This window comes from Apis florea, unplaced genomic scaffold (assembly GCF_048593485.1).
Source record: "Apis florea isolate Af1SG1 unplaced genomic scaffold, ASM4859348v1 contig_3496_pilon, whole genome shotgun sequence".
In the NCBI taxonomy this organism is placed as follows: Eukaryota; Metazoa; Arthropoda; class Insecta; order Hymenoptera; family Apidae; genus Apis; species Apis florea.
In genome coordinates, this window is record NW_028256773.1 from 7168321 (window position 1) to 7192218 (window position 23898).

At 41.6% G+C, this 23898-nt stretch overlaps 1 protein-coding gene across 1 annotated transcript in view; it reads left to right on the forward strand.

Annotated features, from left to right (window-relative positions):
- LOC100870332 (paired box protein Pax-6) overlaps window positions 1–23898 on the forward strand; it is a 73003-nt gene that overhangs the window by 22067 nt on the left and 27038 nt on the right. Inside the window, exons 4-5 of the mRNA XM_086913388.1 lie at window positions 13804–14000; window positions 14261–14370. Of these exons, the coding sequence (XP_086769514.1) occupies window positions 13804–14000; window positions 14261–14370 (307 nt within the window). The remainder of the gene's footprint in view (window positions 1–13803; window positions 14001–14260; window positions 14371–23898) is intronic.

Here is a 23898-nt window from a genome sequence, read left to right on the forward strand (position 1 = left end):
TAGCGGATCGGGAAAATAAGAGGAGAAATCAACGATAGAAACGCGATCTTTCCAGACGGTTTTCAGGGACGATGGACGTTGGATAGCTTCGATCGCCGTGTTTTACACTCAGTTTCTCTAGTGATTTGCTTCGTATCAGTGGAGTGTTTGGTTAGTGATTTGGTTTGGCAAATTATATTACGATTCGTTCGTGGATTTATTTCTGCTTATATATTGTTTGTATAGGCATATTCGGGAACAATAATTATTTATTAACGTATAATGTTGTTATCCTCTCGGGTTGATTAATTTTCATTTCGATTCAGGGGATGATTGGTGAATAGGAATGATTGGTTTGCTCCTGTAATTTTTGTCAACTTCGTACGATCGTGAGTATTATCGCTTAATTTAGTCTTTTTACTTCCATCGTTTAATTCCATCGCTTGTAACTTAATAAATAATCGATATATATATATATATATATAGTATTTGCTTTCATCTTCAAAATCGATGCTTCAAAGGTACTTCACGAATATACCTTCTATTCTAAGTTGCTCGAATAGAACAACCTGAACTCGCCATTCGATTGCGCTTACGACTCAATAATCCTCGACCAACACTTTTATATATCAAAGATACCTCACGAATGTGCCTTTTAACTATTCGATTATGACTTAACGAATAGCCCTCTATTTTCATATATCAAAATTCTCGTATTATATCTTCTAAACTATGCTATTCGATTACACTTGTAACTTAACAGTCCTCTATTTTCATACATCAATTCTCGTATTTGTTACTTTTCCAAAGATACGGACTCACGAATGTGTCTTTTAACTATTCGATTATGACTTAACGAATAGCCCTCTATTTTCATATATCAAAATTCTCGTATTTTTCCAAAGATACCTCACGAATCTACTTTATAGACGTGCATTAAGAATTGTTTTTCGACGTCATTCGATTACAATTTAATAAATAATCCTCTATCAATTCTCGTATTTTTCCAAAGATACCTCACGAATCTACTTTATAGACGTGCATTAAGAATTGTTTTTCGACGTCATTCGATTACAATTTAATAAATAATCCTCTATCAATTCTCGCATTCGCTTTTGGAAAAAAGATACATCCGACGACGAGTGTTGGCAACGTATTCGTAAGGAAGAACGGTGGACAGGCCGTTTCGCGGTACTTCGTTTATCCTCGTGGATAATGAGCGGAATAGCGCGCGAACGAAATTGATTCGCTTGGCGGCGTGCACGTTCGCTCGTGTTCCCTCTCTCTCTCTCTCTCTCTCGTCCCAGTGTGGGGCGGAGGAGGGGAGAAACGTGGTGGAACGCGGAGGAGGGATGTATTCGAAGCGGGTCGCGGTGATTGAGGGAAATTTCATTATTCTCAGACATTACCCCCGTTATTGTAATGCCATCAAATTGGATACGCTTCGTACACCCCCGTGAAACGGCCGGGATATCCTTGAATATCCCAAGCTTCCAGCTTGCCGCGACAATGGATTGCGACTCCCTTCTCCCCAACTCGAGCAACGTTTTCAACTTTTTCCTCATCCCGTGGCGAATTTGAAATTTCTTTTTCTCTTCTTCATCCTTTTTTCCAACGATGTTTCTCTCTCGCTTCTTTCCGAAATTCCGGCGAAATTTTTTCGAACAAATTTTTTCGTATAAATCGTATAATTTAATTCGAGTTATAGTTACAACGATGAATCTCGACAAGTGTATTCGTAATTACGCGTGAACTGAAGTGAAATGTAACGAGGTATAGAGAAAGAAGGGAAAAAAATTCTTTTTATAGTTCACATACGAGGATAAAAAAGAAAGGGCAAGAATTAAATTATCACGGAGTTTGTCACGGAATTACAAACAAATCTCTTCCACGAATTTTCGCGAAAGGTTTTGACGAGAAAATAAAAAAAACACACGTTACGGGGGGGGGAAAGAAAGGAAAAAGAGTGAAAAATCCTTTGCGAAACGAGTTAACGAAAAAAAAAAAAAAAAAAAAAAAGAAAAGAAAAGAAAAGGAAAAAAAAGAAAGGAAATAAATAAAAAAGAAAAATAAAAGCGGTGCAATTACCTCGGTCTGTTTAGGAAGCACGTAGAGGATAAAACGAACTAACGAGATAGAAAAAACCGAAATCAAATAGATGGAACCGTCCTCTTTTTCCCTCCCTCCCTCTCTGTTCGAGAGGACGAACGGGTGCACGATCGAATGGACAATGATTCGACAAACCCGAAACGGGTGCAGGACGTGGCGTCGGATTCGAAATGTCCTGTGAAGCTTTCGCTATCCGTTTCGTTTCGTCGAATGCCGCTTCGGTCCCCGCACGGATTTGAATCTGGCACCCGGCGTGGCGGACGCGTTATTGGTTTACTCGCACCACTGATTCCGGAATACTATCAGTGGTTCTCGACCGATCCTCCAAGGTATCGCTCACCCGTTTTAATTTCGGGATTACTCCCGAATTCTTTTCTTTTCTTTTCTCTTCTTTCAAACGATGGAAAATAACTTTTCGTCGTTTTTTCGTTCAAACAGGATTTTTAAGTAATTCTTAAATTCTAAATTCTCTGTGTATTCGCTCTTCTTATTTCCCAATTTTTCAATAGGTATAGCGTTAATTTTGGGATCGTGAAGTTTTTCGTTTCTCGTTTTCCTACGGATTTTTGAATTATTTACAATTTTAAACCATGTTACTACATTTTTTTTAATTTTTGAATAGTTATCCAAAGTATATATACCCAATTTTAATTTTTGGATCACGAAATTTCCTTTTCTCGTGTGTAACAATTCTCCCACGGAGAATTTATCGTTCCATTTACGTTTAATCTTAATCTTTATTGTATTTTTTTTTTTTTTTTCCAACTCTCCAAGATATCATGGAATTTTAATTTCCAAAATATTCTGTTCCTGAATTTTTCCCAACAGCAATTCGAAATAACCCTTCCCTTGTCCAACGTTACGATCGCGATGTAATGACAGCAAATAGTTACAGCAAAAAGTTCTCTAAATCAAGGGAGAACCACTGTCAAACGAGATTACATTGGTCGAGCTGGCCAGAGGCTGACCGGGATCGTTCTTTCCGGGAGTTGACGTTGATGTTTCACCAACCCCAACCGACACTTGGAAGTCACGAGCGATCGCAGTACACCTATCCCTTTCTCTCTCGAGCCAAAAAGTTGACCCTCCCCTCGAATGATGGTTACGTAGTTGGCCCAAAATACTCTCGAAACTCGCGTATTTGATACGACCAAAGATCTTCCAAAGATCTCTCTTCCTCCTCCTCTCGATAGGCATTCTTAATCATATTTTTCTCTTCGTTCGAGAAAAGAAAGTCGACGAAATTAATCGAAACACGCACCGGCGAGACCGCAACCGCAACAGAAAGTATTCTCGGCGAGCAGAGGTCTCGGGATCCAAGGAAAGTAATGGATGGCCGGTGGAAGCAGAAGCGAGTGAATTGTTGGCCCCTGTACGTCCGCCTTGGAGACACCCTCGGCCCGCGTAAATCAATGCACCCCTCCCTCCCCCTTCCCCGCCCTCTCCTTGGACGCGGGAGGGTGTCGGAGACGTCCGGCTACTGCATTATGTATTTCTCTCACCCACCTCGGCCTTCCTTGGCGGGATAGGTTCGTCCGTTTCTTCGGCTGTACCCTTGTTTCCATGCCACGAACTCGTCCTCTCCTTTCCCTCTTAATCACCCGTCGAATTAATTCCTCGAGTTCGATGAAAGATTGTTGTTAATTTTTGCCCTTCGAAGGATACGAATATTTCGTAAATATCGAATCGAAATAAAAAGTAACGATATATGAATCTAAAAGTAATTGGAGAAACGGAAGAATTCCGTCGAATTTATCGGGGCGAAATATTCGGTACACACAGATAGAGAATATTGAGAAATAATTTCGCAATACTTCGATTCGATTCGTTTTTCTTCGATGGAAGAAAACTCGAAGAGGGGACTGTCGAAACGGTTAACATCACTTTAACCGGGCCGGCAACCTTACACCGTGGTCGTTCAAGTTCAACCACCGTGTAGCGGCTGTCCCGTCCAATCAGGGGCCGATCGACACGCGTAAACGAGCGCGTGTCATCTCGGGGACGAAGGCTTGTACGCCAACTGTACATGGACCGGTACACAAGGGCCGAAGGATATCGGTTTACAGGTTGACCGATCGTGTCCTCCACGTTTCCCCTCTTAAGAGGCTATCGCACGCCTCCATCTTCCTCCTCCTCTCTCTCTCTCTCTTCCGATTTTGCTCTTTCACTTTCGAGCGAGACTCGAAACGGACCAGTTCCACTATTCGTTCCTCCGACTTTCTCCTTGGAACGAACCGAGGTTGAAATTTAGATAAGGATCGGTTAAAATTTTGCTCATTTTGGCTAAATTTCACGAAACGATATTTCGATCTCTTCTTATATTGCTATAATAATAACTTGGATTTTAATCCCACAATTCGCATAGAAATATGATGAATTTTGATCGAACGATTTCCAATACATCGACAGGGACTGGTTCAACCCGTTCCAAGATCGGTATCGTTCCTCCGAACGAAAATACTCGATTTTTCTTCGTGGATTAAAATTATTCGAAGAAAGAGAAAAGAAAACGGGGACGAACGCCGATAATTTCTCGCCGATTATTCCCAATTACGATCGCGACGAATCAGAGTCGGGTGGCACGCGTCGACACGCCGATTTCCAATATAAATCTCGCAACCCCGCTCGGCGAGATCGCTTCGCTCGTGGGAAATCCCCGGCTGGATCGAGTCGAGAAGGGAAATAATAGAAGGAAGAAAGAGAGAGGATCGGCGTGCACCACACCGATTGCTTGACAGCTCTATCACGCGCCTCCTTCCTGACCGAATATATTTCCGCCACCCTTCCTCCGCCAAAAAAATGCTCCAAGGGTGATGGATGTCTCCGTTGAGGGTAAGCGAGTCTTTTCTTTTTTTTCCTTTTTTTTAGAAAGTATCTCTCCTCGGTAATGAAATTCTTCGTTTCTTCGAGTCAAGATTATTGGAGGAATCGTTGGCAACGATTTTAGTCGAGTTAAGTCGCGTATACGTGAATTCCAATATCTTTTCGTTGCCCGTTGCCTTCCTCTCAAGATTCGTCACCGTTCTTTTGTCAGAAAATTGGTGAAATTGTTGAGAAACGACCGCTTTTCAATCGGTCAAAATTTTAAAAATTTTCCAATCAAAATGGAGAATTGTTTCAATTGCCAACAAGGAGGAGGGGTTGGTAGATTTTCCTGGAATTCGGCGGAGGCGTGGCGGAGTTTCTTCTCGGCGGGGAGAGATAAATCAAAGCGATAGCGATAACTCGGTGGGAATAATGGGCCGATAGATAACGATACACGGGGAAAAGATCGTGTTCGTTGGCTGGAATTGGTTTCCACCTCCTTCCTTTCGGTATAGAGGCGGCAGGTTAATTTATATCCCCGCCGATTCCATCTCCCCATCGATCGGGGTAGAACGGATTGACCGACGCTTTATTATATTCTTATTCTCGAACGCAGCTTTGTCTTCAGTTATCTTGTTAATCTTTAATTATTGTTCTTATTGAAACGCGCAGAAATCCGGAAGAAGCGCGTTAAACTCCATATAATTCCACGAAGATCTTCGTCCTCAATTCTTCGCCAGTTGTTATTAATCTTTATTATTAATCGTGCATTGCACGTTGAACTATGGATGTTTCATATTTCCATCTGCTCTTTCTAATTTTGGAATCAAAGTATAATCAAAGAAATTTGTGTCTATCTCCGCGTTTCACCCAAAATGTTCATTTATCGTAAATGGATTCTTCGCTCCAAAATTTTATCCATCTCCGGAACACATTCCGGAAAAGTTGGCCGTAAAGCGAATTATTCTCATTATTGAAACACGATCGATCGAGATACAATTAAGGCACAACAAATTGAATCTGTTCCAATTTTTCCGTGTAACTATATAATATAATTTCTAGTTCATCTCTTCTCTTTAAACGAAACGTTGTGTACGGTAAAAAAAAAAAGAACTGCCAATAATTAGAAAAGCCCGTTATAACGAAATGAACGAATCGATTATTTTCATCGTTACAAAACGCAATCAATGAAAACCCAATTGAACAACAAATTCAATCGAATCTGTTCCGATTTTCAACTCTTTGCCAACAACACGTGTGAGGAAAGACAAACTTCGAACACTTTGGGAGAAGAGTATGACAAATATTAAGATCTAGTGAAATTCTTGTATTATGAATAATATCGTAACTATAGCTACGTGTTATTCTCCTCATATATTTTCTTCTATTCATTATTTATTTATTTTTTTGAAAACTTTATATCGCTTTCTTCAGCATTCAATTTTATTTATTACTTTCGTACATACGTATTTTCTACTATATAACTAATATACAATTTCGTTTCTCTTCATTAAACGCGGCTTTTTTACCGCACTTTATTATTATACAGCGAGCTTTATAATAATTCGGTGTCGAACATCGAACCTATCCTCTCACCCATTCCTCTTCGTATTTAAATCGTGGCGCGAAATCGGAGAACGGAATTCGGAGCGAAAGCGGTAAGAAAGCGGACGAAGGAAGAGGATGTGTATATACGCTTGGAGGGAGGGGGAAAAAAGGGCATAGTTGCGCGGAGAGCGAACGTTGGAACAATGAAAGAAAGAGGAACGGGGCGGAGGGGGTGGAGACAAGCGATCGCGCGGGCAAGATACAAATTACATTTAAATAGAAGTCGAGGAACGCGCGGCATTCGCAATTTAAACGGACACGGAGGGGGAAGAGGGATAGAGAGAGGGGTTGGAAAGGACCTGGTGATGGTGGTGGATAGAGAAGAAAAACAAGAAAGCGGAACGAGCGTGGAGAGACGCGAAATAGGGATGAAATGGAATATACTCGCTCTCTAGTTTGGCGGAAAATCGAAAATCTTGATCGCTGTTGATCGATGAAAATTGAGAAATGTTGTCGTCGAGGATGATCGTGCTTTTAACGAAACTTTTATTCGAATCGGTTAAACTCGTACGAGTTTGAATTTTTAATTTAACGTTACGTTTCTTTGACTCGAGTCGTACGAATTGAAATTTCCTTCTTTTTTTTTTTTTTTTTTCTTTAAGGACACGTTCCCGCAAAACGTACCGTTTAATTTAATTCTCTCGCGAACATTTCTCAGGCGAGATATTTCCAAAAATAAAATTACACGCCAATTAAATCGAGGATCACTTTTAACGGGGCGATTAATTTGAATTCAACTTCCTTTAAAAATCAATCGTCGACGAATTTTTGGCCCAAGACGATTTTTGGCGAACGAAATTTTCCTTTTTGTTCTCGACGCCGTAGAGAAATATCATATAAAGTACACGTTTTATTTTAACAATTTAATCGTCTCCCCAACATCATCTTCCCCCCCCCCCCATCCTCAAAATTTGCAAAACTACACCTTTCGTTCCGATCGAAATTTCCCCTCTTCTTCTTCTTCCTTCCCGCTGAAAATCATCGTATTATTTAGACGATGCCACGTATAATCACAGCTTTTAATCCGGTGGAACGACGAGGGAGGGTAGTTGGAGTAGTTTTCGGCGGGCTCTTCTCTCTCTCTCTCTCTCTATCCAAGACGTCGAGATGGGGTGGCGTGGGGATGCGGTATTTAGCAACGCGGCAGGAGGTCCCCCTGGAGCGTAGTGGAAGAGGGGTAGTGGGCGGCACGCGTCGAGCCGTTATTGCCTTCTGCGCCACGCACCGTGGAGAACGCGCCACCAACAACCCCCCCCTCACGATACGGGATTCCTACGACACGGGAATCGAGGCCACGTGCACGATTTTCTCGATTATATCTCTCTCTCTCTCTCGCGAGAGGAGATAACGTTGGATAACAGATGTTGGAAAGGGAGGAGGGGGGTTGATCGAGGATTATTTCACAGGCGAATTAAGTAACGAAGAAGAAGGATTGAGATTTGGATCGATTGTAATTTCGTTGGCCAAGTTTCGATCGAATGATTCGCACGATTTTTTTTAATTTTTACCATCGAATCGAAAGACATTGCCGTTCTTTATTTTTTTCATAACGATCCGATCTTTTCCCGATGACATTAGGCAAAGCGTCTCCTCTCCTCCCTATAAGCGAGATGATTAATGAAAATTACAACGTTCAACCTCGACTAAGCGGGGAAATAAGGAAATAAGCGTGTTTAGAAAGCGGGGAGGTTAAATCATCGTGGTGCGGAAACCGCATAACACGATACACTCTTATTACGTGGCCGGTCGTTCGGCCTCTCAGATCCCAGAAATCGCGTATTACCTGTGATTTAGGTAACGGCTTCTGTGGTTCTTGCCGGCGAGTGATCTAAGAATTATAAATAAAGATGTGATTGGAGTGAAATAGAAGGGAAAAAAAAGAAAATCGACGAATACTTGATGAAAAGAACGAAAAGCAAAATTTTTTTTTATAAATACGAACTGTAACGTTTTAAAATATACACGTTCACAATTTCGTTTGAATTAAGATACGCACAGTTTCGAGATCTCTCGTAATAAGTTTAATAAACTTATTAAAAATATGTCTCAACCATTGGAAAATTTTTCTCACCGATCCTACGTTTCGTTATACAATTACTTTCCTACGTGTTCGAAAATGAATTCTCGTCCACACATATTTCCATTGTTCGAATATCACGGGTAACGACTCGATCTATCTGCCGATAAAAGCGATGATCACTGCTCGCCCACTTTATTGGAAAGACTTTTCACGACTTTTAAATAACCCTCGTAAAAGGTTGGTTATTTCGAGGCTCGAAACTACCGTATCTCAGGATGTTCTCGTCATAATAAAGCGGTGATGTATGGAGGAGGCTCTCTCTCTCTCTCTCTCTCTCGTTCAGAGCCCCGGGGATAACGGAAGCGAGGTGAATAGGGAGGAGAGGAGTCGCCTCCCTTCTTCTCTCGTGAATCGGGGGAGGGAAGCAGGAAATACGCGGATAAGCACTCGTAAAAATTGCACTTGTCCTCGTAAACAGCCGGCCGTGGTTGCTCGAGGATAACACGCGTTCTTTCCTCCAAGATGGTTAACTCGCCATCCTCCTTTCTTCTCCTTGTTTCTCTTCCAGGGGAGATAAAATTGAAATCGATAAATTAATAAATTCGAACCACGATATACATATTTCAAATATATCGAGATTCGTGCGTTTTATTTTGGAATTGCTTCTCTCGTTCGAATTCGAATGCTGGTGGAGTATATTGGAATATTGTTTCGTATCTTGCGCGCTCTAATCTTGGATGGAAAGGAGTTGGCTTGTGAAAAATTGTGTGGTGAACGAGGAGGAAGAAAATTGTTGCGAAACTACTTTTTTTTTTTTTTACTTCAAACTCGAGAGTTTTCGTTATTGTGAATCGAATAAATCGATCGAATCCAATCGCAAAATGTATAAATGGGAACGAATAAAGAGCGAGTTTTTTTCTTTTCCTGTAGCAAATACAAGGATTCGCGTTATAACGAGCGCAAAAGGGCGAGGGATGAAGGACGGCACGCGGCGGGGGATGGAGAACGCGATAGAGGAGCGAAGAAGAATCCGGTGGATCGATGAAATTAGCATGAAGCGTGAAAAGGGTGGCCGTTCGTCGAAAAGGGTGGCCGGATAGAGACGTCATAATATTATCCTCGCTTGATTCCGATAACCATTATATGCGTAACGTGGATTATCTCGAGACGACGAACGCATCCCGAAACAACGGATCTAAATCGGTTAGATAAAAATTTTATCCAAACTTTCAGCTCGCTCTTCGTTTCATATACATTTTTAATTGGATTCGTTCCTCGATTCATTTACTTAATTCGTAATAACGAAAACTCTCGAGTTTGAACTAAAAAGAAAAAAAGAAAGAAGAAAGTAGTTTTCTTATAATTTTCTTCCATACAATTTTTAAAAGTCGTTATTTTATTTAGTTTAGATATTTCCCTTTTTGTCATCTTGAAACGTAACTCTTGAAATGATCGTGTAAAAATTCCATCCTTTCTCTCGATCAACCCCTATTCTTTTATCGCTTAAAACTTTATTCGTATTTAGTTTTAGACACTTTACGAATTTATATTAAACATACGAGGTTCTGTATATACAGGTATATGTCTTAAAAATGTCGAAACATTCGGAACAAACGAATAAAGTTACTTCAACAATTTTCGTCTAATTCGAAACATAATGACAATCGTAATTATACGGACCAATTACATCTACAGTTAATAAACGTAGTTATAACGATAACATTTTAATAAAACGATTCGAAACTTTTAACAAAATTTTTTTTCACTTCTTCTTCTTCTTTGTTTTTTAACGGCCAACTGTGAATATCGATCGAACACGCGCAGTGTTATAGTCGGTCGACGCGTCATCAACGGAAAAGTTGGACGAATTGCAGGGCCACTTACGAATGCAGATGGATTAACGGAAAGAAGCACGAACGAATGGAGGAAAGGCTCGTAGTACGCCTCGCCTCGCCTCGTATCTTTTATTTATCCTCTGCCCGGCTTTCCTCGCTTCTGTCACTTACAGCTCGTATAAATCCCCCCGGCCAAGTCGTAAAAGAATTCCCACCAACCGAGCCCGCCACGTCCTCCTGCTGCCGATAGTTCCGCAATTTATCCTCCCTGTATTTCCTTCCGCTCCTTTTCACGTGAAAATCTCCTGGTTAAATAAAAAAAGAAAAAACTTATTATCCTCGAAATATTCTTCAACCATCCATTTCATTCTCTAACGATCTCAATTTCAACTTTTTCGATCTTCACAAATGAACGAAGGCGACACGGACGACGCCTATTCTGCTACGAGCAGCTACAATATTCGAATATTCGAAAAATTATTTTCATTCGCCAAGCTACGTTGGAACAATCATCCAAGATGGAATATTTTCTATTCGATCACTTCGATAACACGTTCGATAGCTTAATCCTGTACCAATTATAAATTAAACTATCGTTGAAAATAATTGAGATAAGAATTGCTAGCGCGACAATGAAAATCGACTTTTACTCGTGTTATTTTTCGGCAGTTGCAAAAATTGGAAGGAGAACGGAGGAATTTGACTCGTTAAATATGCCGGGAGGATACATCCGAAAATATCGGTTGGTGAAAGGTTGGGGAGGGGGGAGGAGAGGTGTCCAAGGATCGCCATGGGAGATTTTCGTTCCCCGAGGTTTGTTAGAGCCGGTGTCAGGGTACCGCAGCGTTGAAGCGAGCTGACGTCTCGGACCCACGAGCGGATTCATCCCCCTCGGTGCGCGCACTATCACCAAACACGAAACAGACGTGCACTCTCTCTCGTCCTTCGACGTCCCCCGACGTCCTTTCCTTCCTTTTAATTCTATCCTTATATATATTTATATATATCGACTTTTGCGTATAAATGTATCGAACACGATCAACTGGATACTTTTCCATTTTCCATTCGAGCAAATAATAATTTCGAAAATAATAATTTCCATTTTTCACTGTAAATGTCTCTCTGATAAAGAGGAACGCGTAATTTCGAAAATAGCCATACTTTTATCATGGGCTTCGTTCGACTTTTCGATTTTTCACTGTGAATAAAGCGGAACATGTATCTTCGAAAATAACGATCCGGACTTTTATTATTCTCACTTTCAGCGATTTTTCCCTCTAAATATCTCGATAAATTGGAGCATGTAATTTTTTGAAAATAACAATTTGGATATTATTTTTATCACTAAAATACCTCGATAAATTGGAAATTGGGTATATTTACTTTTGTTAAAAAATTTGACAGGTGTTGGAGACCGATACATTCGATAGAATAATAATGAAATCTTCTGTTCTACGTCGTTTTCATCAAAAATCCATTACTCAGATTCGCGTTGGGATATAAACATGAGATGCTCGAGCTTGGTTCGAGAAATATCTTCCGCCGATATTTACGCGGATTCCACCATTTTCGATAATCAAAGGAAATGGATTTGTTTCGCGTTAACGCGACGCAACGACACGCACAAAAGCGGTCACGTCGAGGAGTCACTCGACACACAATGAAGAGAGAGAAGTCGTTGCGGCGAGGAAGGCTCTCTCCGCGACAAAGGCGACGTTCGAAAGAACGGGAGTGCCAGTCAAACGACAATCCCGCTGTGACATCGAGTGTCCTGACTGTTTGCCCCGTTTCTTCCTTTTCTCCCTCCCCCCTCTCTCTCTCTCTCTTTCGTTTCGTTTCATTCATATATATCCCTTTTTTTTTTTTTCTTTCTTTCCACGGTCCGAAATGTCATGCCGCCGGTCCCGTGTCACCCTCGTCGTTAACGAGTGACGATCGTAACCATAAACCATAAGAAATCGATCCCACAATGCGTCTCCTTTCCGCTCCACTTTTATCGCGAGTGCCACTTGTCCGTGTTTTTTGAAATCGGTGACACGGTGTTTTTCCTTCTCCTTTCGTTTCATTATACGTACACACACGCACGCACACACCTCCTCTCGAGAAAGGGAGGAGGGTTTCTACGCAGGAGCTTTGTGCGCTCTGTTTTTTCACGGAAGCGAGGTTAGGTCACGATTAGAGTAATGGTAAGTGTTCGAGGTAAGTGGTGGGGGAATTGATCTCAAGTCTTCGGGGCAAATGTGATTTTGAAAGTGACGGATCGATGTATAGTTCGTACGTCAGCTTTCTTTTTTTTTTTTTTTTTTGGATGGATTATAACGAGATCAATAAGGACACGTGCACGTTGGATGGAAGTCGGTCCTTTTGATATTCGCGGCCAAGCAGAAGATTAAAAATTTTATTTTCCACGAAAGGATGTTGTTGTGGATTGAAAGATCGTAATCGTTGTTGAAACTCTTCGATCCTCGCTCGAAAAGATTCTTCTCTCGGCATGTCGAAAAGAATCTAACGAGTCATCATAATATCATATTGGTAAATATAATAATAACTAATAATAATAATTCCCAATGTTATCACCTAATATTCTAAAAATTCCGAAAATCTCCATTCGAAAAGATTCTTGATGGCAAAAATTTAATAATTGAAATTACGAATAAAGCTACTTTCAATAATAATCTGAAATAATTGTAAACGGCCAAAGTTTGTACGAAAAGCGAATCAACTACGATAACTACTCGTAACGAACGTTTAATTTCAATAAATGAATTTCGAAATTTTTAATCAATTTCAACGTTGATTGCAAGCCTCGTTTATTAACCATTTCAATAACTGAATTTCGAAATTTCTAAACTCCTCCTCCCCCCAAAAAATTCCCATAAAATTCCCTCCCTCCCCTTCTTCAACCGAGGAAATCGCGCTCGAATCCGCTCGATCGTGTCTCGCCTGGTCCGCGGTTACTTACTTAAGCTCAGGCAGCGGAGTCCCCTTGGAGTGACGCGAGACGTGTATAATCGAAGGCTGAGGTAATTAACTCCCTCGTGGAGGGCACGCCGCATCATCGTTTTAATTACCACCGCGTCTCTCGTCGCGTCTCATCGGGCAGAAGGCTCCTCTCCTCTCCTCTCCCCGCCGCCGCAGTTTACGTCTACGTGTACTGGCTCCTCGAACCGATGCCTCTCGCGTTTATAATTTAAATCCGATCGAGCCTCTCGAGCCCACGTTCAATTGTCCTAAACGATAACGGGGAGAGATGAGAATTGGCGCCCGTTTTCATTCCTTCTCGTTTGTTATATTCCGCTTCGTTTCGTTTCTCTCTTTTAATAAACAGGTCGACGACAAGGTTGTCGAGGGTTTAAATTTAAACGAGGAGAGAGATTGTGAATAATCGCGAGGGAGATAATTCGAACGATCGCGATGGATAATTTAATTTCGCCCGTTGGTTTTCAGGTGTCGTCCATCAATAGGGTGTTGAGAAATTTGGCGGCACAGAAGGAGCAACGGCAGCAACAGCAGCAGCAGCAGCAGCAGCAAGGTGTGGCCGCTGTTGGCGTGGGGGTAGGTGCTGGTAGCCCGGCCGAAAGCGTTTACGATAAACTGAGACTGCTCAACGGGCAAACGACCGGATGGCCGAGACCCAATCCGTGGTGGGTGTCTTTTACGTCCTTTCTGGATCGAATTCAATCCAATTTCGAACATTGAATTTCGAGAAATTTCTACGTTATATTGTAACGCAATTTGTCGTTGAAAATTACGAGATTTACGAGATTTATAATTCTCTCGAAAATTAGAAAATTGTTAGGAGGGGGAGAAGGAACGGGGAGAAAGGAAAAAAAAAGAAAAAGGAGCAAAAGACGGAGAATTAAACCACGAGATCTTTCCATTCCTAAATTTTATTTCACTTTAGGTATCCATCTGGAGCTGGCAGCCCATTTCCATCCCTGCAACCCAGTTTGAGCCCGAGTCATTGTACGGCCTTGCCACCGGATCCTGCGGACATTCTGCACGCAAAGAAGGGTAAGTGAAGAATCCAAAAGAATCGAAATTTCATTTCGATCGTGATGCAACATATATCTTGTAATTATAGATAGATCGCACCAATGTTACGGAAAAAACACTCTATAAAATATCTAAACCACGACACCCCTTATCATTAGTATTAAGTTATGAAACCACTTGATCAAAACAGTGAGAAATAATATATTTAATAAAGGAAATAGAAATAAACTACATGTAATAAAATATTCAAACTGCAAAACCCTTAATATTAATATCAGGAAGAAATAAGGTGTGAAATGGCTTGATCAAAGTATGTTATATAAAAAAAAAAAATGTATAAAATCCAAACCTTCTCTTATTAGAGAATAAATTATCAAATTATTTAGAAACAAAATTATATAGAAACAAATAAGAAAATATCCAAACAAAGACACCTCTTATTCGACGATTGATCGAAAGTAGAAGAAAGAATATATTTAACAAAGGAAATAAACCGCGTTATACGGATGTGACTCGTGGCGATGCCTTTGTTCGACTGTGCCGAGCTCGCTTGTGTCGCGTCGAAATAAACAAATCAGAATCGGAACAGCGGTCGCTGCCAATAACACGTTCCAATTCGCGCATATAAATATACACGATACTCGTATTTTCACACGCGCGTATCGACGTTTAAAAATTAAAATAACTGATCTCCATTGATCTCGAAACTCGCGACATCTCTCTTAACGAACACACTTCACAAAAATTCGATAAAAAACGAAAGAAATTATTTCGAAAACAAAACAACCGATTTTGGAAAAATCGAATTCCACTAATTTAAGAACGCTTTTTCCCGAGGAGGAATAGGCGCGAGATTCCCGCGAGAGAGACTCCCCTCCCCCGTCGTTTGTTTTTCGCTGCTCGTGACACCCTTGCGGCCAAAAAAGAAATCGCGCGTTTGATGTCGCCGCCAAAGGGACGCGATGAAAGAGAGGGGGGACAAGGGAGGGTTGGAAACGCGCGAGGAACGGAGAGAGAGAGGAGGATGTTGTGTCGTGTCGGTCGAGTTACAATTTCGCGCGGGTTGGTCGGTCGGCTGGAACCGCGTTTCCACCACCAACCCCCTCCGCGTCTGTGTCCTTCGGTTAAACGTAACAATTATTGCCGGAAAAGCGGTGCACACGCATGCGGTGCACCGCGGCGGGACCCGGGGATTACATTGATATTAGTATCGTTTCACCCGACGAATTAATTAATTAAAACGCGCTATTTCCACCGCTACTCCATATTCTCGAAACACGCGCGCAAATCCTCGTCTGGATCTTTCTCCCATTGCAGGAATGCAATCGGTAAGGATAAATCGTTGTTGTTATGCGAATTTTGGGTCTATGTGGTTTCGATCGATCGCGGTTCTAAACGTAAATTTCGTTCGTAAGAGGGGGAGGGGATGATAAGAGAGAGATTTTTTTTTTAAAGATTCGTGTTATATCGCATGGATGATGATTGGTTTGTTGACCCTCTCGATATCGATTTTTCGAAATACGAAAGTGCTCATTGCTGAAAATAAGTCTCGCGTTATTTTCAACATTTGGGAAGTTAGGTTAGGATAGTCGTTCAAGACATTGTTTGTTCGAATGGAAAATTAGATTTTTCGTATTATAAATGAAATTGGCTTACGCGTATTTCGAGAAATATTTTATTATATTCGATATATGCCTATTAATGCTAATGCGTCGAGATTTAGATACGGATCGTCGTTTTATCGCCTCCCCGTGTCGCAATCGGATCACGTGAGATCATACCACGCCAGAAACAAAAATGGCCGGTGAAGTATCCACGATTCTTGATGTTTTACCAAAATTAAATTAAATTTAGTTTATTATCAAATTCTTTCAATTCTCTAAAATACTTTGATTTCTTTTAAAAAAAAATGAATTGAAGTTACTTTTTATAATTTATCGTTTCTAAAACGTGATCAATTACAATGTAGCTACGAATAAATAACATTTTAATAATAAGCGATTACTTAACCAATATTCCAATTACGCAGCATGGATATAAAATTTAATAAAATTGAACTTAACACAAACCCGTTTACAACGTTTTGCCAACTACTCGAGCTAACCTCGTTCCAATTATACCTTCAACTAATCGCTCTTTCCTTTTCTCTGCTTACCACAACCCTAGCCACCGGAGCCACGCTCGTCATTAATGCGGGATGCGAGGATCTGTGCAGGACGCGTTATTATTTTGTATTCCTGCAGGATAGAAGGGATACAATCAAATATGGTAACTGTTGCGAGCGCTCAACCGCACGCGGGCCCCGGGGGCCGGATTATCTCTCTCTCTCTCTCTCCGCTGGGGGCTTGCCGCCAGCCGTTTATAGGATATATCCCCGTGTCGAGAGGGTTGATTTCTCTCCCTCTTCCTTCTCGATCTCAGATTCTCGAGCGACCACACCACGCACATCTCTCCCTCGTATCTCGATTTATTCGAGGCAGCCCCGGGCCAATCGAAGGAACGACAACTGGCAACAAGCCCCCTTTTTCCGTCGCGCAAAAGCGAAAGCAGATTACGCCGCAATCATCGCGCCCGCCCTCTCCCCGTTTCCTTGCCTCTTCCTTTCTTCACGATGTAAACTCTTCGTCCGATTATTTATTTTTTCGAACAGGAAAATTGTATCTCTGTCTTGGTAGGCTAAAGTGGATGGAAGGAGTTTTCTACGAAAACTATTTATCATTCCTCCTGAATAACATAATTGTCGGTATAAAATAATTTCGAACGTTTTCTACGAGGACGACACGTTTGATTCAACGGGACTTTTCTACCTTACCCGATTCTCTCTTTGCCGCTCGCTCTTAACACGCTGTGTACAAATCGGTTCGATCATCGAAATTACTTTTTCCATCAATATATATATACATATTCTAAATGTATATTCGGTTGGAAAGATGGAACAATCGGAGGAATAGCGGAATGGCAGAGATGAAACGTCTCGTACGGCTCGTCGAGAGATCCGTCGGTGGTCGGTATCGTCTGCCGAGGCCGAGCCACAATGCATCCCCGAGTCGCATTGTGCCATTTGCGCGAGACACGGGAGGCGAGGCGAGGCGAGGCGAGACGCGCGTGCACAAGAATTCTATGAGGGAGGGAGGATGGTGGGAGCGAGAGAGGAAGCCGGAATAAAACTGGCGAAGAGAGGGAGAGAGAGAGAGAGGAGGGAGGGCAAGAGACGGCGAACAAGAGAGGCCAAGAAAGAAAGAAAGGAGACAAGGGCGCAAAGAGACTCTCCGTGCTCGATCGAAACGAAAGGGGGTTCGGGTCGTATGCCCATTGTTTTTTCACCTCTCGGGTCCTACGCTGATGCGGGGGAAGTGAAGAAAAAGAGAAAAAAGAAAGAAAGAGGAACGGATCCTGAATGCCATCCTAGAATTTCGATATATATATATCTCGCCTCGATTGGAAAAGTTTGAATCTATTTTCACTATTTTATTTATAAACATGTTGGCGTGACAATTTTATATCTCGCGTTAATTTTCGCTCAACGAATTAATCTCGTCGGAGGAGGAAGGATCGTAAGCCAAAGAATCTTTGATTTGATATGAGAGTTTATATAATTATGGTGAAAATTGTTAAGGAGATAAAAAAATATTCTAAATTGCTGCACGTCGTTATTTCGATTGGAAATCTACGAGGGGAGGATCGATAAACTTCGTATAGGAGTTGGATGTTAAACGCGTTGAAAAAGTAATTGGTTTTATTAATTTTCGTTAGAATTTGAAGTTAAATTGACGATGACAAGAAATGAATCGTCGTATCAATTGATCGAAATTGTATGGAGGAGTATTTCGATTAGAAGAAATCTACGAGGGGAGGATCGATACTTGTTTTTTCCACAGAATATCCGACAAACCCCACCCCATCGTTTTGAACGATAAATATATAGTAGAAGTAACTTTACTCGTAACTTATTGAATGGAGATGTTTGAAATTTTTATAATAATATCGCAAGAATAATTGATATAATTAAGTAGATGTAGGACCGTACGTTACGTTAAATTATTATTACGTTACATCTGTTAAATTTCCTCGTACACGCGCAACTATAACAATTTTCTTAAAGAAAAACTGGACACTCGTATTTATTAAGCCTTACTTCTATACTTCCACCCAAGAGAAATTGCTGCGCAAGCATCTGGGTCAACGTCGCGAAAGAATCGTTCCTCCGCACATCTCTCTCTCTCTCTCTCTCTCCCTCTCTTCTTCTTCTTCAAAGAGTTAATTACCAAAAGTGAAGCGAACCAATGAAGAATCGGGAAAGGTCAAAGTAGACGCAACGTAAACCGGGATGAGGCAAAGCAACAAGCTCGCGAACAAGCTTTGGCTCGCATCACTGTTCGTTCGCATCCGCGGATCCCCTGCGATTTCTCCTCTTCGTTTCGAGGTGGATTTCGAGAGGTGTACACACGGAGCGCGATCTCGATCTCCGGCCGAGATACGAGCGTCGTATGCACGGAAAGTAAAACAATATAATGCGCCCCCTGGCGCACCGCCGCGCCATTATCGTCGACCTCCTTTATCTCCTGCGCCCGATCTCTCCCCCTTTTTTCGCCTTTCTTCCTTTCCTCTCGATACGCATCTCTCTTCTTCTCCCTTTCTCTTTCGCCTTCTCTCTTTCCTTCCACGATCCGCCGTAGAGAGAGAGAGAGGGAGAGAGCAGAGAGCGCGTTGCAACGATGCGAAACCTTTTATCGTGGAGCAGGACAATGCGCGCAACCCTTCCTCTCTCTTTTTCCACGGCGGCCGTTGTTACGCCGTTCCTCGTCATCGTCGTGGTTGTCGTCTCGCTCTCGTCTCGCGCCTATCTATCCTCGTGGCGGATCCGCGGTATATTAATGGTTCCTCGATACTATATGCCTTTTGTAACGTAACGTTACCATCCCTTCTCCTCGCTTTTCTCTTCTTCTACGATTCAATCTTTTCTTTCCTTCGAGCGCGTTTCTTTCTTTCTTTCTCGGTTTCTTTTTTCCCCTTTCTCTTTTTAATCTTTATTTTTATTATTGTTGTTGTTATTGGTATTATTATTCGTTCGAGAATTAAACGATTCGGAAGAAAGAAAGAAAGAAAGAAAGAGATCGATCGAGATTGGTTTCGAATCACTTTTTGGTTGGTCACATTTTATCTTGGGCGTCGTCGTTCTGAAGAATTTGGAGAGGGGAGGAAGGAAAGAGGAATGGTTTGGGAAGGAAATAACGAGAGCTCGATCTTAAGCACGATCCTCTCGATTTTTCAGCCAACAGCGAAAACGGGGGAGATATATATACTTTTTTTTCTTTCTTTTCCTAATTTTTTTCTTATTTTTCGTCGGGTATTTCGCGCTCCTCGAGCACGGCCCCTCGAACATTATTCGACGAAAACGCGCATTATGGCTCCTCGCATCCGATTCCTCATTTTCTCCTGGTCCTCGACAATCGGTGAACGCCGGTTAAGAACCACTCGGCGTGATCCACTCGAAACGTCGCTCGTTGGATCATTATTCGAGGCAACGGCGGATCGAGTTCGAAAGTTGTCGCGTTTTCCGCAAACTTGAAATTCGATTGGATCGAGATTTTCCAAACGCGGCCCCGAGTTTGTATATTAAATTATCGTGAACGCGTTTCGTTAGAAATGATCGAGAAACGATTTTCGATCGTTGATCGATGGAACGTGGATCCTTCTTTTTTTCACAAATACGAGCCCGATTTTAACCTCGTATCACTTTTTATACAAATATATTACATCGATCGAAAATTTCCAAAAATTTCCTCCCTTTTTCACAAATACACCAACGTATAAGGACTCGAATTTTTTCTTTACACGTATTGCATCGACTCTATCGATCGAAAATTTCCTCCCTTTTTCAAACAAATACAACAATCGTAAGGACTCGAATTTAGCCTCACTTTTCTTTACGCACACGTATACAAATATTATATAGATCTATCCATTATCTATCGGTTCTATCGATGGAAAATTTCCAAAAAATTTCCTCCCTTTTTCACAACAACCAAGTTGATTCCAATTTGGCCTCGTCCTATCACTTTTCTTCGCAACACATTGTGTACGATTGTATTATATAGATCTTCTGTCCATAGTCAACCGTATCGATCCGAAAGTTTCGAAAAAATTTCCAAAGATATCGAGAGGAAAAGGTTAAACACGTCCGTTTCCAAGATTGTTGGCGTGCGAGGGGGTGGGGAGTCGATTGGAGCGTTGCGGTGGTTTGTCACGGTTTTTATCGTCCGCTCGGCGGCGTAGATACCGATCGGAATAAAACGGAAGACAAAGGAGGGACGACGGATAAGACGACGGGGGCGGTGGTGGATGGGTGGCGGCGGCGATGGTGGCGCGTACACGTCGTGGCGCGTACGTCGCCGTGGCGGATGGTAACCGGAGCCGCGGCGGGAGGTCACTCTCCCGAGATTGACGAACACGATAAATCGAGCGGCGGTGACACCGGTTTGAATGACTCGACGCGACAACCCACTGACCTGCGAATCCAATGCATAGAGTTTCTCCTCCCGGCCGACGAGGTGAAGGAGGGGGAGGGGGAGGGAACACCTTGTAAATACCTCTCCTTTCCTTCTTCCATCGATGCCTCGCCGATCCCTCGTTTCGGAAAATTCGCTCCATTTTCGAAGCGATATTCTTCGAAGGGATATCGATAATCGTTTAATCGTATTATCGAACGCGCGTATCGAACGATCGAGAGTTTTCGTCGTCAATTGTGTATTCGAATTATTTTAGATTTATCCTTTAGAAAAAAACGATAATTTTAACGTTTTCGACATTAAGATATTAAGGATTTTCCTTTTTTTTTATTTTTAGCTTAGGATTTTATTCAAAAGAATAATTTAGCCATCGAGTTTATTTATAATCGTAAGGGACGATATTACTTGTACCATATTCTTCTCGAACGGTATTGATATTATTGAAAAAAAAAAAATTACAAACGAATTTAACAACCTGTAATAAAAGAGAATTTAATTACAAGGGTAAGAATATCAATTGCAATGATTTATTAGAGAATTATATAGTCCATCTATATAATTTCTTTCTTGTATCCACTCTCTATTACAATTTTCACAGTGCGAGCAATCCCCTCCCTGATCAAAATATCGCTTCAAGAAAATAAAAGTGAATTTTAAATCGACCCCCGTCACCGTTGAAAAACCGAGTTTCGTCACCGACGCTTACTCGCGATAATCGGTTAAAAAGGAAAGGGGGAAAAAAAAAAAAGAAAACCAAAAAGACAAAAACAAAAAAATGGAAAAAAAAAAGAAAAAGGAAATAACAGGACACGCAAACGCGCGCAGCAGGCGAATATCATCGATACAGGCGCGCGCGAGCGACTCGCATGGCGGATCGTGCAAAACGCATCGTCGAGCTTTTGCGGTGAGCCATGCGCGTGGAAGCTCTGCGGTCTTCCGCAGAGAGAAAAGTTAGCCCGTGTATATCTATATCTATATATATATATTCGCGCGAGAGAAATAAACGAACACACCTCTCCCTTCCCCCCCCCCCTCTCCCTTATCTTTCGTCCGCGTTTCGGTTTTCCAATCCCTCCCCTCCCCTCGTGCGTGCACGCGCGAATCATTCCGGCCGCGGTTCCATTCGGGCGGCGCGCGCTATTACGAATTCCCGGCTCTATCCGCGGGAATCGATGGCGATGGGATAGGAAAAATTCTTCTTCGTTCGAATCCTCGCGTTGGAAAATTCGCGGGGCGGGCCCGGAATTCAGGAGATGAAATTCCGCGGCCGGCGCAAATACGTGATCCCGATGCATCGACGAATGATGGGTTGATGGGATGCACGTACGTACGTACGTACGTACGTGTGCGCGCACGAGTGGATTTGGCTCGGATCTCGAGCGAGTCGTTCGTTCGTTTCGTTCGTTCGGCGCACGAGCGTGTGTGTATACACGGCACGGGGAGGGGATAAGAAGGCGCTCCGTTTCGTGCACGAACTCCGCGCCCGTTTCACAGCGACGCGTGACTTTCGATCGAGCGTCACCTTCGATCCATACCGCTCTCTGCTCGATTTTCTTTCCCGTCGCTCCGACTTGTAACCCTTTGCGACTATATGGTTAATTTTCCGACTAGTTTTTTTTTTTCATTTTATCACTTGTTATTGTTACGCGGTGTTATTGAAACGGTGGTTCGAATAAGATTGGAATAATTAAATATATGATGATCGATATATGAGAAATACGTAAATATGCGAATACTTGTGTAACATTGTATCAGAAATCGTTGACAAATCGTTGCATCGTGCGAATTTCTAATATACCATTTAGTAATTACTTAACTTTGAGAAAAATTTTACAAAAAAGGAAACAACAAAAGATTTATGGATTTTAAAGTGTTACAAAATTTAAATGCTTCTTAAAATATTTACAGAATGTTTCTCAAGTATCGATTATCGATCAATTCTCTGCTCGTATTTCCTTTAATCGTAAACGAGTTTGAAATTTTAACGTACGGTTGTTATGTGTACATCGAAACGATATAATTTTATGTAAAAAGCAAAATTATCGCAAGATATCGAGTCGTCTCGTTAAAAAAAAAAAAAATACATTATCGAGAATTAACGATCGACTTTGATCCGATTCAATTTTCGAAACATCGATTAATAATCCTTAACCGACCGAGAAGTGACAAACAATTTCCAATAATCTGACTATAGAGCGTCTACTTTAGAAGGGAAAGAATTTCGATCGGTGGAACGATCGATCTTTCGGCGAGAAGACGAAACAATAAAGATCCATCCGTCTTCTTCGTCCCCCTCCACCGTGTAACTCTTTTCGACGGGTTGCTCGATCGAGGGAAGAGCGCGAAGAGGGTGACAAAGTGTCTCTCGGCCGCGAACGGGATAAGATCTCTTTCCTCGGGCGCCGTTTTCACCAGTGGCACGAGTGGGGGAAGGGCGCACGAGGAGAAGGAGGAGGCCAGGGTCGACTGATCTGCCTCGTAATGCCAATCGATACGCGCTTACCCTCAAAACTTATCCGTACCCCTTTTCCACGAAAAACATGGTATTCAACGTGGTGTATCTTGTATTCGTTTACGTCTCGTTAAATCCAAATGTAACTCGAGTAACGAAGATTCTCTCGTTAGTTGGAACGTTGAGATGACGATTTAAAAAAAAATTCGGAAATAATAAATTTCGAATTGAAGTTGATATTTGAAAAAAAAATAAATTGGCCTACCGAATACGAAATAAATTATAAAAAATATGAATACAAATGTTCTCTAATCCTACAGAATTCTATGATTAATCGTCGAAATTTAAATGCATCGTTTAAATCGTTTATCAATGAAAAGTAAAATTAAAATAAATAGATTTATTATGAAATCTTCTAATCTGTTTATTCTATCAAAAAAAAAGTTTAACAAATTTCATAATTCTTTTTATCGTACTTAATCACTTTTATATAACAATTATTAACCTCGATCGTCCGTATGTTACTCGACCACGATTCCAATTTATTTTCCTATCCTAATTAAAAATCAGGAAAGACAATTGTTT